At 37.1% G+C, this 16,342-nt stretch overlaps 2 protein-coding genes across 2 annotated transcripts in view; both read left to right on the top strand.

The window, feature by feature from the left end:
- The window catches only part of GCC2 (GRIP and coiled-coil domain containing 2), a 49,110-nt gene extending 35,163 nt beyond the window's left edge, over window positions 1-13,947 (top strand). Inside the window, exons 22-23 of the mRNA XM_014956707.1 lie at window positions 7,230-7,431; window positions 10,159-13,947. Coding sequence (XP_014812193.1) covers window positions 7,230-7,431; window positions 10,159-10,229 — 273 coding nt within the window. The 3' untranslated portion in view covers window positions 10,230-13,947. The remainder of the gene's footprint in view (window positions 1-7,229; window positions 7,432-10,158) is intronic.
- LOC106896602 (GRIP and coiled-coil domain-containing protein 2-like) lies at window positions 1,762-5,687 on the top strand. The gene is made up of 4 exons (XM_014956706.1): window positions 1,762-1,924; window positions 3,395-3,612; window positions 4,655-4,849; window positions 5,566-5,687. Exons 1-4 carry the CDS (start codon window positions 1,815-1,817, stop codon window positions 5,580-5,582), a joined length of 540 nt encoding a protein of 179 aa, XP_014812192.1. The 5' UTR covers window positions 1,762-1,814; the 3' UTR covers window positions 5,583-5,687.
- Window positions 13,948-16,342: the final 2,395 nt, after the last annotated feature.

Genomic DNA, 16,342 nt, shown 5'->3' with positions numbered 1-16,342 from the left:
TGTAGATTACCTGTTGTTACAGTCAGAGGGAGAAGTAAGGTGTTAGGAAGATTCTTGTGATTCTTACGAGCAGAAATTACCCAGCATGTTTTGTGTAAACTTGATACGTCATTTTCTCTGACATAAACTATTGCAGCAAAGTACCATTTCCAACTAAGAAGAAGAGAGCAGATTGGTACCGTTCAGCTGAGCTCACTTTGAACTTTTTCAGGAAGGAATGGTTTAATATACGTAAGGCTCTGGCTGCCAATTCAGTCATCAGCCCCAGCATATTTATGAAATACTCTTGTCTTATCAGCTGTTATATGAGGAAAGACTTGGAGAAAAAAAAAAAAAAAAAGTTACACTGCCAGAAGTTTCCTGAAAATCATTTAAGTATAGATGTAAGCCAGGTAAATTCAGATTCACTTCAGAAAATGGCTGAATGCACTTCAAAAGTAGATCAGTTTCTCTGAGTTATTTTCATAAATTATTGATAGCTGTCCTTGGTGACAGACCAGACATTTATCTGTGAGATGTCAAGTCATTTCTGACACATTTCTGACACTGAGTACGTGCAATTGCCGCTGAAAATCCACCAGAGGGAGACTTCTGCTTTGTTAGAGGACTTTTGTTTCGTGCTTTGTGTGTGGTTTTAAATACATCTACCCCGTCTTTTCTTTGAAGCAAGCAAACTGCAAGAGCTGCATTTTTTGTCTCTCCTTTTCTCAGAATTTTAAGAAGTTCTGGTATTGTTAGGTTTTTGTGAAAGAGGGTCGCTTTGGAAACAGTGGACAAGTAATCAAGCAAGAAACAGATGACATAGTTATCAAAAAATGATTTACAAGTATCAACTCTAAGAATTAAAGAAATACACAGTTCATGAGATAACAGAGATGTCTGCATATATAAATACAGAAAGCGTAAAAGGAGAATGTGAGACTTTTTCCTCCTGGTGTATCTGATTTTGATTTATTTCTGACCTTCAGTTCATCTGTTTTTATGGACTGATGTTGCTTTCTAGTCCTTTGCTCAAAATCTCCTCCAGCCATTTGTCTCCTGTATTTACTTTCACTGAACTGATGTGCATTTAATAAACAAAAAAGCAACTTCCACCACTTTTAAGAAGTTGTTTCTCCATCACATATTATTCTCCTCCTGTCTTGTTCCTCCAAACAAGCTTGAAGTAGAAAGTGGTAGCAGTTGCACTTTCTACCCCAATAGTTAAGTTCCCAGCAGTTCAGATGAGGTGCGGTAAATTTATTTGTACCTATATTGAAACGTTTTCAGAACTTTCCTAATTGTTGTTCCTCCAAACAAGCTTGAAGTAGAAAGTGGTAGCAGTTGCACTTTCTACCCCAATAGTTAAGTTCCAAGCAGTTCAGATGAGGTGTGGTATATTTATATTTATATATTGAAATGCTGACAGAACTTTCCTAATTGCTTCTGTTGCAGTCACATTCTAAGATTTATTTTCTTTTTGGTCATGGTGATACATTGATTTAAGTAATAAATAGATCAAAGCAGTTCAGATGAGGTGTGGTATATTTATATTTATATATTGAAATGCTGACAGAACTTTCCTAATTGCTTCTGTTGCAGTCACATTCTAAGATTTATTTTCTTTTTGGTCATGGTGATACATTAATTTAAGTAATAAATAAGCAATTTAGATCAGCTATCCAAAATGTTGTAGGTGTATTATAGGTTCTGAAATAATACAGTTCTTCTAAAATGTATGATGTTTATTTCTTTGTTCCCCTTGTAGAGAGCAGTTGGAAATGGTGATAGATCAACTTAAAGTTAAGCTGCAAGATGCTCAGCATAACTCGCAGATGAATGCATCTGAACTCCAGGCATTGCAATCTGAACACGACACCCTGCTGGAAAGGCACAATAAGATGCTGCAAGAGACTGTTGCAAAAGAGGCAGAACTCCGTGAAAAGTATGGCCTGCTGAGGAATATACATATTTATTTTGGGTGACCTTTAAGGGCTGGGCATGTAGTGGTCTATAACTATACTTCCCAAAGAAACGGGACAACTCTTGAGAAAGTTAAAGGAACTTTCAGAAGGATTGTTTGCTATTTTTCATCAGCCTTCAGAACTTTCAACAATGAAAACGAAGTAGTTACTGATCAGGGAATTTGAGATTTCTGCAAGCTTTCTACCTGTTAACTATCAGATTTTAAAATTAACATTTTTTAAGCAAGTTGACTGTTTTTAAATCCAATACTCAGCACTATGTATGTGTTGAACTGCTCAACTAAATTTTATGGGATGTTTCCTATTAGAAAAATAAGGTAGTTAAATGCAGAGCAAACAAAATATTCAGTCCTGCACCCACCTTTCTTGCAGAAAGTACTGGTTTTTAAGTCTATGCTTGCCACAACCTTAATCTGCTATTTCTTTCAAAATATATTTTGAATATTTTCAAACAAATTTCAACATATTTTCAGTATTTTCAAATTCAGTCTGTTTAATCTGTATCACTTCTTGAAAAATCGCATAATTGAGCTCTTCAAAAAGGGTCTTTCCTTTTCTTCTCTATTTAGGGTACAAAGAAGTTCACGTGAAATATTCATTAGAAATTACAGTGTAGTATTAGGAACTGTTGACTTCTTGTCTCTGTTTTTGTTCTGTTTTATCTTTTCTTGATAGCCACGTGATAGTTCATGTTAATTAACTAAATTTATTTCATTCTGCATTTTTCTGGAAACAACCCATATCACAGTAGGTTCCCTTAGTACCCAGAGAGACTAGCTCCTTGCTACTCTGGCTATATTTAAATTTGTATGCTTATAAGGGCAAGTCCAATGCTTAGTCTTTCCATACATGCACTTGTTGCTTGTGACAGTTTTGTCTTGCTTCTGGAATACCTCCAAGCCAAGTACAATTGGTGCGTTACTGACATTTTTCTTGCTAACAACTGCACTATTCTGCCCTTTTTTGCACTGGAAGTTGAAGCTTAAAAAAATTAAATTAAACCTAGCTTCGTGAAAACGTATGTTTTCGGAAGTCCTGCATAAGTGTTTGGTAAATAAACGTTGAAGGAATTAGAGTATAAGGTAAGTGACGTGCCCTGTACAAAATATTACAGTTTTTTAATTTAAGAATGTTTAGAATCCAGTGTCTCTAATGCTTCCATTTTTTCGCAAAGATGCCTGGATTTTGTGTTCTGAAATAGAAATCAAGAGTTTATAATGGCACAGTGCATTCACAGGATAGGGAATAAGTATTACTTTCTCAGTCTTAGATTTTTCGCTCTAAAAAGAGGAATTGAAATGGAAAAAAGTTACATGGTCATTCTAAGGTAGTCATGTACATGCAAATTGAAAAGTCCTTTAAAAATATTGAAATGTAAAAATGACTGTTTGCTGTTCATTTCTTATGTTTTGTGTATCCTCTGTTTTCAGACTTTGCACAATACAATCTGAGAACATGGTCATGAAAACAGAGCATGCCCAGGCTTTGAGTCAGCTGTCAGCCCAGAATGAAGCTCTCCGGAACAATTTCAGAGATCAGGTCAGGAACCTGCAAGAAGAGCACAGGAAGACAGTAGAGACACTTCAGCAGCAACTGTCCAGAGTAGAGGTTCAGCTCTTCCAACTCAGAAATGAACCAAGCACAAAAGGTAATTTGCAGTTGTAACACCAGGTTTTCTTGGGTTGGATACAATTTTGTGTGCCTGAGTCTGAATCTAAAACATGTTAATGGTGTGTGGTTCTGTAATACATTAGAAACTTTTTCTGGAGAATTTGCAGCATGCCCTATCAATCCACTGATACCGAGTAAGGAACACTTTTGGTCAGCCCTGAAGTGGTCAGGTGGTTAGACTAGATGATCATTTTAAGTCCCTTCCAGCTGGAACTATTCTGTTACATTCCAGAATCTGCATCACTGTTTATCTCTTCTGCAGTACCTGCATTGGCGGACAGATGCAGGGAAATGAATTTGTAAATATTCAGTGCTCTTCCTATTAGTTTGTCTCATATTTTGGATCATACTGGGCCTCTGCCTCCAGTATAAGGAGTAAAGAAAAGTGTACTGAAAGCTATTTTAACAATCGCTGTTATTGGTATACTTGCTATGTGATCCTTCTTCTAATTTAAGATTTTACTGGGTTCAAGCTCACGTGCTATTTTTATGTCTGTAAAGTTACTAATTAAGGTGTAACTGGATGTTTGCCAAACAGCAGTAACGGTTTAAGAAGTTACTTTTTTCCATATGTTACTGAAGCAGCAGGATAGTGCATGCAGTGTTAAAACAGAACGATCTACACCTGCTGCAGGACTGGTTGAAAGAAAAGCTAATTCTGTTTTGCATGGAAAAACATTTGACACTCTTGTCGTAGCTATGACACATCTTTGGGGAGAGTTGAACAAAGGTTTCATAGTTGCTGAAATAATAATTGCCAATCAAATTTGGATTTAGAAACAGGCTGTGATTGGAATGGTCATTTGGAAGTGAAAGGCTGGATTTTCTATTTTAAATGTTATGTGTGTGTATCTGGCTTTCTTTCCTTCACCTTTCCTCCCCTGCTTTTTGAAGACTATTTTATGTACTGCTTTCCAATCTGAAACGGTCACGCCTGTGAAGTAGCTCTACCAATTTCATTCTGATGACAAACACCAGTAAGTATCTTTCAGTGACAAACATCAGTGAGTATCTTTCAGGTCCAGCTGTTTCAAATCCAGCAATGAAGAACTTAAGAGAACGACGAAACACTGACCTTCCTGTTCTCGATGTGCACACTGTAGCTAGGGAAGAGGGAGAAGGTATGGAAACAACGGACACAGAATCTGTCTCTTCAGCCAGCACCTACGTACCATCCTTGGAACAACTTCTGAACTCCCCAGAAGCAAAACTTGGTAGGTGGAACACATGGCTTTTTGAAGCACTTGCCTACATAAGTTGTAGAAGTTTGTGCCCTCAAAATATCTGAGATCATCGTGTTTGCATTATTTCAAGCACAAGACACGAGTCTACTTAAGAGTCAAGTGATTTAGAGATGTTGTATTTGTGACTTTCTATAGGGAAAAGGCAGGATGAGCTAGTCAATGAATAGTTGCAGAACTTTTTGTATTCTGGACCAGTCTCTACTAGAAACAATTAAGTGCTGATTTAACTCTCATTAATGAAGTGATAAAATGTATGTTCATCTTAATGTAGCCTATCAGAATGGTTATTGATTCATAGGTTTTTTTCTAGGGAAACAAAAGCTAGCATGAAGAACGATGTTCTAAGTGTCCCCCAAAAGTGGAAAAATAAATGGTAGCATCTAATTATGTTTTAAAAGTCTATTGAACCCTTTGTGGAGAACTGTTGAAAATCTCCATCTATGGGTAGGAAACAAGGGGTAAATTAAAACCATGTATCTTGACGTACTTATAACTGATTTGCCAATCCCCTTCTAATATACTTACATACACAAAAATAGATCACAAAACAAGCATGCAGCACAGCAATGATGCTTGTTAGTTTTTGCAGTCTGACTTTGCAGCGATTTAATTTCTAAGAATCTACATTAATCAAGTCCTAATGTTTGGTTAGTATACAGTAGTCTAAGTGCTTTTCCTTCTCTCAGTTTTCTTTTCCAATTAATTGTAGAACCATCCCAGTGGCAAGCAGAACTCACTAAGGATGAGCTGATTCAGAAACTAAACACAACAGCAAAGAGTGCTGATCACTTGAATGAATTACTTCGGGAATCAGAAGCAACTAATGCAATCCTCATGGAACAAATAAAGGTTAGCAGACATCCAGGATATATGGGGACAGCTCTAATTTCCGTGGTCTGTTTATTAGACCAACTGTTTAACACTAAATATATTTCAGAAAATCCCAGTCTATAAAAATGTGCTGGTTCAAAACCTGTATTTTGGAAGGGTTTTTACTCCACAGGACTAATTAGCACTTCCAGAGTTGACTTCAGTATTTTCAGTTTATTCCTCATGGTTTCTAGTTGGGGGCCGAGGGGAGAGTAAAAGCTGCTGCAAAGGAAAACCTCAAGAGTTTAGAAGTTTAATGTTTAGTAAAGTGCAGCAATGATGCTTGTTAGTTTTTGCAGTCTGACTTTGCAGCGATTTTGTTTCTAAGAATCTACATTAATCAAGTCCTAATGTTTGGTTAGTATACAGTAGTCTAAGTGCTTTTCCTTCTCTCAGTTTTCTTTTCCAATTAATTGTAGAACCATCCCAGTGGCAAGCAGAACTCACTAAGGATGAGCTGATTCAGAAACTAAACACAACAGCAAAGAGTGCTGATCACTTGAATGAATTACTTCGGGAATCAGAAGCAACTAATGCAATCCTCATGGAACAAATAAAGGTTAGCAGACATCCAGGATATATGGGGACAGCTCTAATTTCCATGGTCTGTTTATTAGACCAACTGTTTAAATATATTTCAGAAAATCCCAGTCTATAAAAATTTGGTGGTGCAAAACTTGTAATTTGGAAGGGTTTTTACTCCACAGGACTAATTAGCACTTCCAGAGTTGACTTCAGTATTTTCAGTTTATTCCTCATGGTTTCTAGTTGGGGGCCGAGGGGAGAGTAAAAGCTGCTGCAAACGAAAACCTCAAGAGTTTAGAAGTTTAATGTTTAGTAAAGTGCCTTTACTGTTTTCACTTAAATAAAAACAGTAAATCCAAAGGAAAGTATTGTCTGGTTTCTCTTCCTGTAACCCCTTTTAGTGCTCTTAAGTTAAAAGAAGATACATGTTTAGAGATACGTGTACTAGAAGAGTTAAGTTTAATTTGGTTGTAACTTCCTGAGTTTTCCTAAAACATTTTTGAAGTTAAGTTAAAAGAAGATACATGTTTAGAGATAACTCTTTTAGTAAATGTAAGTTTTTTTTGAAGGTAACATATTCTCTAAACATGCTAAGCTTTCTTTTGTTAAATGTTTCTTAATGAATGCTAATATTGGTAAAACTTGGATCCACATTACTTATTTAACTGTTCAACTCTTACTCCTTATAACTACTAGACAGATTTTTATAATAATAGTATATATGTTATATGCTATCTATATTATCTGTATAATAATAGCATTAATAAACATCATTTCTGGACAGCTTTATCAGTGTTCAAATTTCACTGGATTTTAGTCCAGGGTGTGTTGCTATGCACGTATTGTTCTTATTGAAGCAAGCTGCATAATTCGATTTTAGCTTTTCAAAAGACCTTTGTTCAATTGCTCATTATATGAAGCAAACAATACTGCATTTTTTTCCCCTCATCTGCAGCTTCTTAAGAATGAAATACGAAGGTTGGAAAGAAATCAAGAGAGAGAAAAATCTGTGGCTAATCTAGAATACTTGAAGAATGTGCTATTGCAGTTCATATTTCTAAAATCAGGAAGCGAAAAGGAAAGGCTGCTCCCAGTAATAGACACCATGTTGCAGCTCAGCCCTGAAGAGAAGGGGAAACTCGTTGCAATTGCCCAAGGTAGGTTGTGGTCAAAACTCTGTTGCAAAAAAAAAGGAAAAGTGGAAATAAAGGCAACTGAAGTTCTGTGCTTTTACGTAGACCTTTGAGGAGAAACAAAGCTTAGCAGCATAATGCCAGTGAGCTAGCACTAAAACCATTTTCCAAAGCTTAGCAGCATAATGCCAGTGAGCTAGCACTAAAACTAAAACCTTCTAAAACCTTTTGCACAAAAATAGATCACAAAACAAGCATGCAGCAGCAGCAATGATGCTTGTTAGTTTTTGCAGTCTGACTTTGCAGCGATTTTGTTTCTAAGAATCTACATTAATCAAGTCCTAATGTTTGGTTAGTATACAGTAGTCTAAGTGCTTTTCCTTCTCTCAGTTTTCTTTTCCAATTAATTGTAGAACCATCCCAGTGGCAAGCAGAACTCACTAAGGATGAGCTGATTCAGAAACTAAACACAACAGCAAAGAGTGCTGATCACTTGAATGAATTACTTCGGGAATCAGAAGCAACTAATGCAATCCTCATGGAACAAATAAAGGTTAGCAGACATCCAGGATATATGGGGACAGCTCTAATTTCCATGGTCTGTTTATTAGACCAACTGTTTAAATATATTTCAGAAAATCCCAGTCTATAAAAATTTGGTGGTGCAAAACTTGTAATTTGGAAGGGTTTTTACTCCACAGGACTAATTAGCACTTCCAGAGTTGACTTCAGTATTTTCAGTTTATTCCTCATGGTTTCTAGTTGGGGGCCGAGGGGAGAGTAAAAGCTGCTGCAAACGAAAACCTCAAGAGTTTAGAAGTTTAATGTTTAGTAAAGTGCCTTTACTGTTTTCACTTACATAAAAACAGTAAATCCCAAGGGAAGTATTGTCTGGTTTCTCTTTCTGTAACCCCTTTTAGTGCTCTTAAGTTAAAAGAAGATACATGTTTAGAGATACGTGTACTAGAAGAGTTAAGTTTAATTTGGTTGTAACTTCCTGAGTTTTCCTAAAACATTTTTGAAGTTAACATATTCTCTAAACATGCTAAGCTTTCTTTTGTTAAATGTTTCTTAATGAATGCTAATATTGTTAAAACTTGGATCCACATTGCTTATTTAACTGTTCAACTCTTACTCCTTATAACTACTGGACAGATTTTTATAATAGTATATATGTTATATGCTATATATATATTATCAATATAATAATAGCATTAATAAACACTATAAACAACTTTATCAGTGTTCAAGTTTCACTGGATTTTAGTCCAGGGTGTGTTGCTATGCACGCATTGTTCTTATTGAAGCAAGCTGCATAATTCGATTTTAGCTCTTCAAAAGACCTTTGTTCAATTGCTCATTATATGAAGCAAACAATATTGCATTTTTTTTTCCCCTCATCTGCAGCTTCTTAAGAATGAAATACGAAGGTTGGAAAGAAATCAAGAGAGAGAAAAATCTGTGGCTAATCTAGAATACTTGAAGAATGTGCTATTGCAGTTCATATTTCTAAAATCAGGAAGCGAAAAGGAAAGGCTGCTCCCAGTAATAGACACCATGTTGCAGCTCAGCCCTGAAGAGAAGGGGAAACTCGTTGCAATTGCCCAAGGTAGGTTGTGGTCAAAACTCTGTTGCAAAAAAAAAAGGAAAAAGTGGAAATAAAGGCAACTGAAGTTCTGTGCTTTTACGTAGACCTTTGAGGAGAAACAAAGCTTAGCAGCATAATGCCAGTGAGCTAGCACTAAAACTAAAACCTTCTAAAACCTTTTGCTCTGTTGGGAAGTTAGTATTCAGTTTTCAGAAAACAGGACAAATACTCAAAAATGTAAATAAAATGTAATTTCTTCTGAAACATACACATTTAGGAAGATGATAGTAAGTTGTAAAAACATAGTGTGTTTACATTTTGAGTAGAGTTAAAGATTTCTGTCAAAACAACCTTAAAATAGAGGTTACCATAAGTTAATTACTTTCTTGGCAGATGTTCTGAAAAGATAAAGCGGTCCTCTCAAGGCAGTACTGCAGACTTTAATATTAGTTTCAGTACATTAACTTTTAAAATATCTTCAAGATAATATACTTCTTGTTTCAGAAATAAAGCAACTAGGGAAGGAAAGAAAAGGAGTTAAGTCTTTGCAAGAAATTAACTCGAGCTGATTGAATAATAGTGTTCTGTCTCTGCTTCAAATACTCTCTTTGAGTGTTTGTCCCCTTAGAAACACTTCTCAAGGCATTATTTGTCACTCATCAATAACAACCTACAGCTGCTTGCACTTCATTAGCAACTGACCTATACTTTATTTTAAAATTAATATAAAGAGTAAGTCCCATGTGTATATATAAGCTCTTAAAAGTTGTAAACAAAATCACATGAATGCAAAGAGTGGCAAAGTACTGTTTTTCACACTAGGCTTTGCATTTGGAAAGTTGAGATGTAAATTAAGTCCATAGCATTTTGATGTACTTGTGGCATTCTAGTGAACACCAATTCGATTTCTCTGGCGAAAGGTGATAAATAGCCTCTTTAAACATCCTTAAAGTACTGAAAGCAAAGTGAACTTGGTGATAAAATCCATGAATACATCTATGGCAGCCCAAGAATGAATATTGAGTGTTACCTCCTCAACAAGTTTACGAGGACAGCCTTTGTAAAAGGACAGAGGTGGGGGGTGGCAATGGGTCATGTCGCCAAATGATGCAATGTCTAACATAATAAACTTAGTTTAAAGTATGTTTTTCTTTCTCCTTCAGGTGAGGAAGAGAGTTCCTCACGGCCCTCTGGGTGGGCTTCGTACCTCCACAGCTGGTCGGGACTTCGATGAGACAGTGGAAATGCTGACTCTTTAAACACATTCCACAGCTGTAAAAAGAGAAATCTTAATGTAGAAGAACAATCTATTGGTGTTGTAGCACTGAACTACAGGTTTTTATTTCTGTGTGTTATTTTCAGCTTTTTAGGCTCTTCTAAGAAAGAAGCCCTCAGTAGCTCTGAGAGACTGTCCTATCTTATGCTTTGACAGCAGTGAACTCTTCATCTTGTAAATGTTTAAGCTGATGATCAGAAATATAATAAGTGAGAAATTAATTGCGAATTGCTTGGAAACAGAATTTGACAAACCTGTGATGGTTCTTTTGTTACTGATTTAAAAACTTGATCTACTATAGTAACTGGACTAACTAGACTTTAGACTGTTGAAGTGTTTACAGTTTCTTTCAAGTACTTTTGTCAGTTTGCTAATCTGTACGGTTAGTGTTACTCCCTGCACATTGAAGAAATGAAAATGGAGTTATTTCCTCTCTGGTGATGCTTACAAAATGTAAGATCATTAAGAAACAGCAATGGCATTTTCTGCTTTGACTTGACTCAATTTTTAGTCTTGGTTATATTTTTTTATTATTATTATTTTTGCAAAAAATATGAAGGCAACGGTCCACAAAATGTAGAGAGTGCCTAAGATTATATGAAATAGAATGCTTGGCATATCTGGGGCATGGTACTGTAGTAGAGATTAGTGGCATCTATGGAAATCTTGGGACAGTACTCCAAGAATCAGAGGTCATAAGTGAGCTTAAACTTTGGGAGAAAGGGCTTAAACTATGGCTTGTTGGAAGTTTGTGTCCAAGACCAGGAAGAAATGTTTCATTACTGTAGCGAGGCCTGCACTTAGATGAAAAGACTACTCATACTGACTTAGTCATATTGAAGACACTAAAGGAAGAGTGTAAGTCCGTGGGTCAGACTTCTAACAGTAACTTCTGAGGGAAAAGGACAGAGTTTTTGCCCATAGATGCATCTTTAAAATGTTCTAATGATTGAAGATGTCATACCCTTGTCTCACTTCTCTGTGTTTGTACATGTCGTTTGCACAAATCTTTTGCACAGGTGACATAATCTCTGTTACAGATTATTCAACAGAATGTTTGATTTTTTTCAAGTAAAATAAAACTTTGATATAGAATTACTACTTCTATTATCAACACAGCACCTTTTTTTTTAGTCTGTCTGCTTTTCTCCTTTATAGTCTGTGCTGCCGTTCACCATCTTAATTTATTTATAAGTTATTAAAATGCAAACATATGTTTTTAAACTCCGCTTACTTTCAACCAGAGTCTTTTCCATCTCTTTCACTCATATTTTCATGCTCTTTGTGCTGTTTTACACAGAATCATTCCCTGCTATACATGCCAGTACTAAATAGTATTCTTCCCTTCCTATCTACCTTAGTTGAGGCCTGAGAAAATGATGCTCATTTCTTTAATATTGCCTTATTTGGGGCTAAGATTAATCTGGACATAAGAACAGTGGAGAGGCAGCACATGTTGAGAATAAACTGTTCAGTAACTGTGCTCTTGGTTGAATTTTTTGCTGCTTGTATATATTTCAGTACACAATCAACAAAGCCAATGGGCTTTATTTAAATACTTTAATTCCTTTCCACAGCCTTAAGCACCTTTTTTTTTGTTGTTGTTGCTGGTTGGGTTTGTTGGGGTTTTTTCCCTTTCCCTTCCCCTCTTCAATACGTGTTTTAACTAGAATCTTTATGGTTTGTCCTACCAATAAAAACATTCTCTCTGGACTTCAGATCACAGAACTGATAAATGGTAGTGTGGAGATGAGTCTTTTAGGCATTTGTAGCTTGGAAATGTAGATAGTGAACATGAAGCTACATTTAGGCTTTCTTGCATTTGCTTTTGAAACAATTGCCATATCTTCAGCATTCATGATTTGCTCCAGATCCTGGATGCTGAATTCTAACTCCTTGTTCACAGACGGCTTTGGTTAATGTCACTCAAAAGAATGCTAAAACAGAGTGACAGGAGAGATTTGAAAAATGCATAAAAATAAATGCAAGTCATTCTCCTGCTGTGATTTTTAACAATGGAAGCACATGAGTGGAAGGGTACGACTTTGTCTTCGTTCAAACTCAGTTTTCAGCTGACCTGATTTAGTCTCTCCTGCATGATGTTTGCTCAGCTGTCGCTAAAGAGCTGTGACAAGTTCCTTTTAAAATGCACATATTTCGGAACTGTAGATTATTTAACATTGTAAACTGTGAATGAATGTATGCAAGTAACGTATATCACTGGCTCTATTACATACCAGTTGCTTATTGACTTCTTTCAAGTCCGAGTTGCATGCTCACTGTTTTTGGTAAAACTCAAGTCTTGTACTTACGAATGTAGTGGACAACTTGCATCACTATATATATTTTTTTTTACAATGGAAGATTAAGATCTTAATTAATGTAAAAATATTTTAATAACTGCTATTAAACTGTGTTCTGTTGCTAAGATTGCCAGAACTTACCTTTGTCGCAATAAACTGTCTGTAAGCAAATATATAAAAGTTTAATATACACTTGCAGTAAATGGCATAGAAGAATGTGGACTAGAAGCAGGATTACTTTGCATAGAAAACTTTTTATATGTCATATATTTGCATTTGTAATGTACAGCATTGTAGCTGTCATTTGCTTTCAAAAAGCAATTTAAAGTTTTCACTAGTACTGTTGCTTCTTGATAAACTGTGGTGTTCTTTTTTGGAAGAGCACTGTGCTGACTTTGCTTTCCGGTTCATTTGCTTGTTTGCTTTACAGTGCCATTTGTTAGGATGTTTTCCCAGAAAATGTAAGCCCTGCCCAAAGAGTTTACAAGCTTAGGACCAAATTTTACTCTTCTATCCGGCTGCCTTGAGCCCAAATCTAAGGAGGGCATACTAAAAATATAATAATGATAATAATAAAAAGAATTTAAAAAAAAAAAAGAGACTCTACTGTCACTATGCAGGGTATATGCTAATTAAAAATAAAAAAATGGGAGTGATTCAGAGTCCCCAGGCCTGTGTGTGCACCGGGACTGAATTTTTAACTACCTATGCTGACTTAGAAATGGGTTATATGCTTTTCTTGTTCCCTTTACCCAGAAGGGACAACTCATCTGTGCAAGTGAAATGTGCTCCAGCAGAACTTGTCAGGCTGTAGTGCAGATGTGGCCCGTTGGGTCTGGGATTCAGGACGGCCAAAGAGAAGGCATGTTAGAAGTGGAGTTGCTTTTTCCTTTTGTGACCCTCCTTCCCCAAAGCACGATTGAGAGAATACATTGTTAGATTATTTTCTAAATTTAAATCTTCATTTGGCTGTCACTCTCCATCCTTTTGCTTTCGTAACAGACAACATATCCTGGAATTGTGGAGGAATATTTAAAACTCTCCTTAGTTTGTAGTAAGTGGCTTTGAAGGCAGCTTAACCACCTGTGCTTCATTTGGCTTTTGTCTTGGCTTCACCTGTTGCACCGATGCTTCCTTGACCACCTGATAGTTCTATTCTTACTGGTACTGTGAAAATATCTCCCTTAGGAGCCTTGCAAATAACAGTTACCACCCACAAGCTGAGAAACCAAATGTATGAAGAGGTAAAAATATATTTATTGTAGTTATTTCAGAATTGCTAGTCTGAATAGAGAAATGTTTTGGTTGGAAAAATGTCTTTCATGGCCTTTTCATGTGGCCATCACTTCAATAAAATTCACCTTTATTCAACAGAGTGCCTTTGTTTTTCCCTGAATGCCAGTTCTTACCTGAGAAAATGCTACCCAGATGCAAGGTAATACATAACTGGAATCTTTACAGTTTGTGCTACCGGTGAAAACATTCTCTCTGGAGTTTCAGACCACAGAACTGATAAATGGCAGTGTGGAGATGAGCCTTTTAGGCGTCTGCAGTTTGGAAATGAAGATAGCAAACATATTAAAGTGAAGATTTTGTGGATCTGGTATAGTAGCCGCGGGCTTTACTTCAGAACACAGTAACAGTGATGGATACTTCTGGATGAATCGAAGAGGGGAAAGAACCTTGTTGGGGGGTGGGTTTTAAGGAAACAAAATAATCAGGTTTTCAAAAAAAGGCTCATTTAAATGACTTCAAATGTGTTACTAGACTGCCACCAGCCATCTGACAGTACCTGACATGGAGGAGGAGAGATGCAGAAGGTATCAATGTGTTTGTTGGAAAGGTTGCATCTGGTATATATATTTTAAGTACCAGCCTCCTTATAAACCAGCACCGTCCCAATAGAGCTCAACTTTGGAGTGGACGTAACGACCTCTTTCCTGATTCCCTGTGATAGTTTTTCTACTATCTACATGGCTGTCCTTGTGCAAGGATTAGATGCTCTATGGATGAAGAAGTGGTTGGTTTGATTGATTTAAGTGAGAGTTTGGTGTGTTTTATCTTCCTTTCCATCCCCTTTTTTTTTTTTTTTTGTTAGGCTTATGCTTATTATATGAATGTGTGGTCAGGGAGGGGATCATAAGGTGCAAAAAGAAGCTGGCCTAATGGACAGATATAAAACAGTCAGGAAGCCCAACATTTGAAGTCAGCTTCTAATAGCTATCACATAAATGTGTATATGCTATGGGGAAGGGAAGTAATTCACTGCTTTTCAAACTGAATTTGGTCTAAAATTGTTCATATTGTCTTGCAAGGATGAGAAGGTGCTTCTTGGGTTCAAGAGCTTCCTTCCTGTCCTGTGCTCCTCAGGCTCACCCTGAGGATCGTGGCTGGACTGATCAAAGTGGGAAAATGTGCATCAGTTACTGCTCTAACAATTAAATCCACTTCGGTAATAGTGATTCATTTATTACTTTTGCTGTCAGCTGAATGCCCGGGGGCTTCTTAAGAAGCCAAGGTAAAGGTAATCAGCCTAAAAACCAATGTGCTATTTTGGGCATGGGCACAGTCCCAGTCCTCTTGCAATGGCCTTTGAAAGTGTTTTAAATTGATGGGCGCTGGATAGCAGCTGCATAGGAGTATAGGCTTTAGGGAGTTTTTTATAGTTTCACCTGGAAGCTTTATTGCTTGAAAATCGAAGCTTGTTCTGAGAACACTCAGACCATTTCTGGAGTGGAGGGACGTATTAGTTCTTGGATCTCTTGCCCTTTGCAGCATGCGGAACATCTCAGAAGGAAAAACCATGGACACCATAACAGAACTCCAGAAAAAGGCTTTTACTGAAGTACTGTCATTTTGGCTTTTAGCATCCAACTATTTCTACAGACCAGCTGATGTTCCTCTCGTGAGTAGTCCCAACTATTTCTACAGACCAGCTGATGTTCCTCTTGTGAGTAGTCCCAGCCTTTGCTTAAACCTGTAGCTGCAGGAATCCAGGTGAAGCTGCTGACCTTTGCAGAGGGACAGATGAATGGTCACCCCACTGCACTGCAGAGGGCTACAGCCCCAGGAAGAGTGCAGAGAGAAGCAGCTGGAGGCAAGAAGCTGTTGCTGTGGTGGCTCCCTCTCCCTGCCCCAGTTCCCCACCAGCCTTTCTCTCAGAAGCTGGTTAAACCAGTTGTTTGCAGAGCGGTGGGGGACAGTGGATATATTGTACTTTTCTTGCAGGAGGAGGATTTTCAGAAAATGCAGAAAAGCTAACGATAGGTTCCATAACATTCTGTGGAGGATGGAAATTGCACTGATAAAAAGCTTAAAATAGAAAACCAATGGACTTAAATTACTTTGGGTCGGGATTTGTTTCACTCCATCTAGTTATCCCAAAGTATTGACTGACTTCTCTCCTGTTTGACACTTCCTTTCTTTGGAGGACCTCAGGATACCAGAAGCTGGTTAAACCAGTTGTTTGCAGAGCGGTGGGGGACAGTGGATATATTGTACTTTTCTTGCAGGAGGAGGATTTTCAGAAAATGCAGAAAAGCTAACGATAGGTTCCATAACATTCTGTGGAGGATGGAAATTGCACTGATAAAAAGCTTAAAATAGAAAACCAATGGACTTAAATTACTTTGGGTCGGGATTTGTTTCACTCCATCTAGTTATCCCAAAGTATTGACTGACTTCTCTCCTGTTTGACACTTCCTTTCTTTGGAGGACCTCAGGATACTGGCATTAGCAAAAACTTCCAAGCAAGTAACCATACAAAAT

The sequence above is a fragment of the Calidris pugnax genome, unplaced genomic scaffold (genome assembly GCF_001431845.1).
Source record: "Calidris pugnax isolate Ruff unplaced genomic scaffold, ASM143184v1 scaffold318, whole genome shotgun sequence".
In the NCBI taxonomy this organism is placed as follows: Eukaryota; Metazoa; Chordata; class Aves; order Charadriiformes; family Scolopacidae; genus Calidris; species Calidris pugnax.
This window is presented reverse-complemented; position numbering and strand designations above follow the sequence as displayed.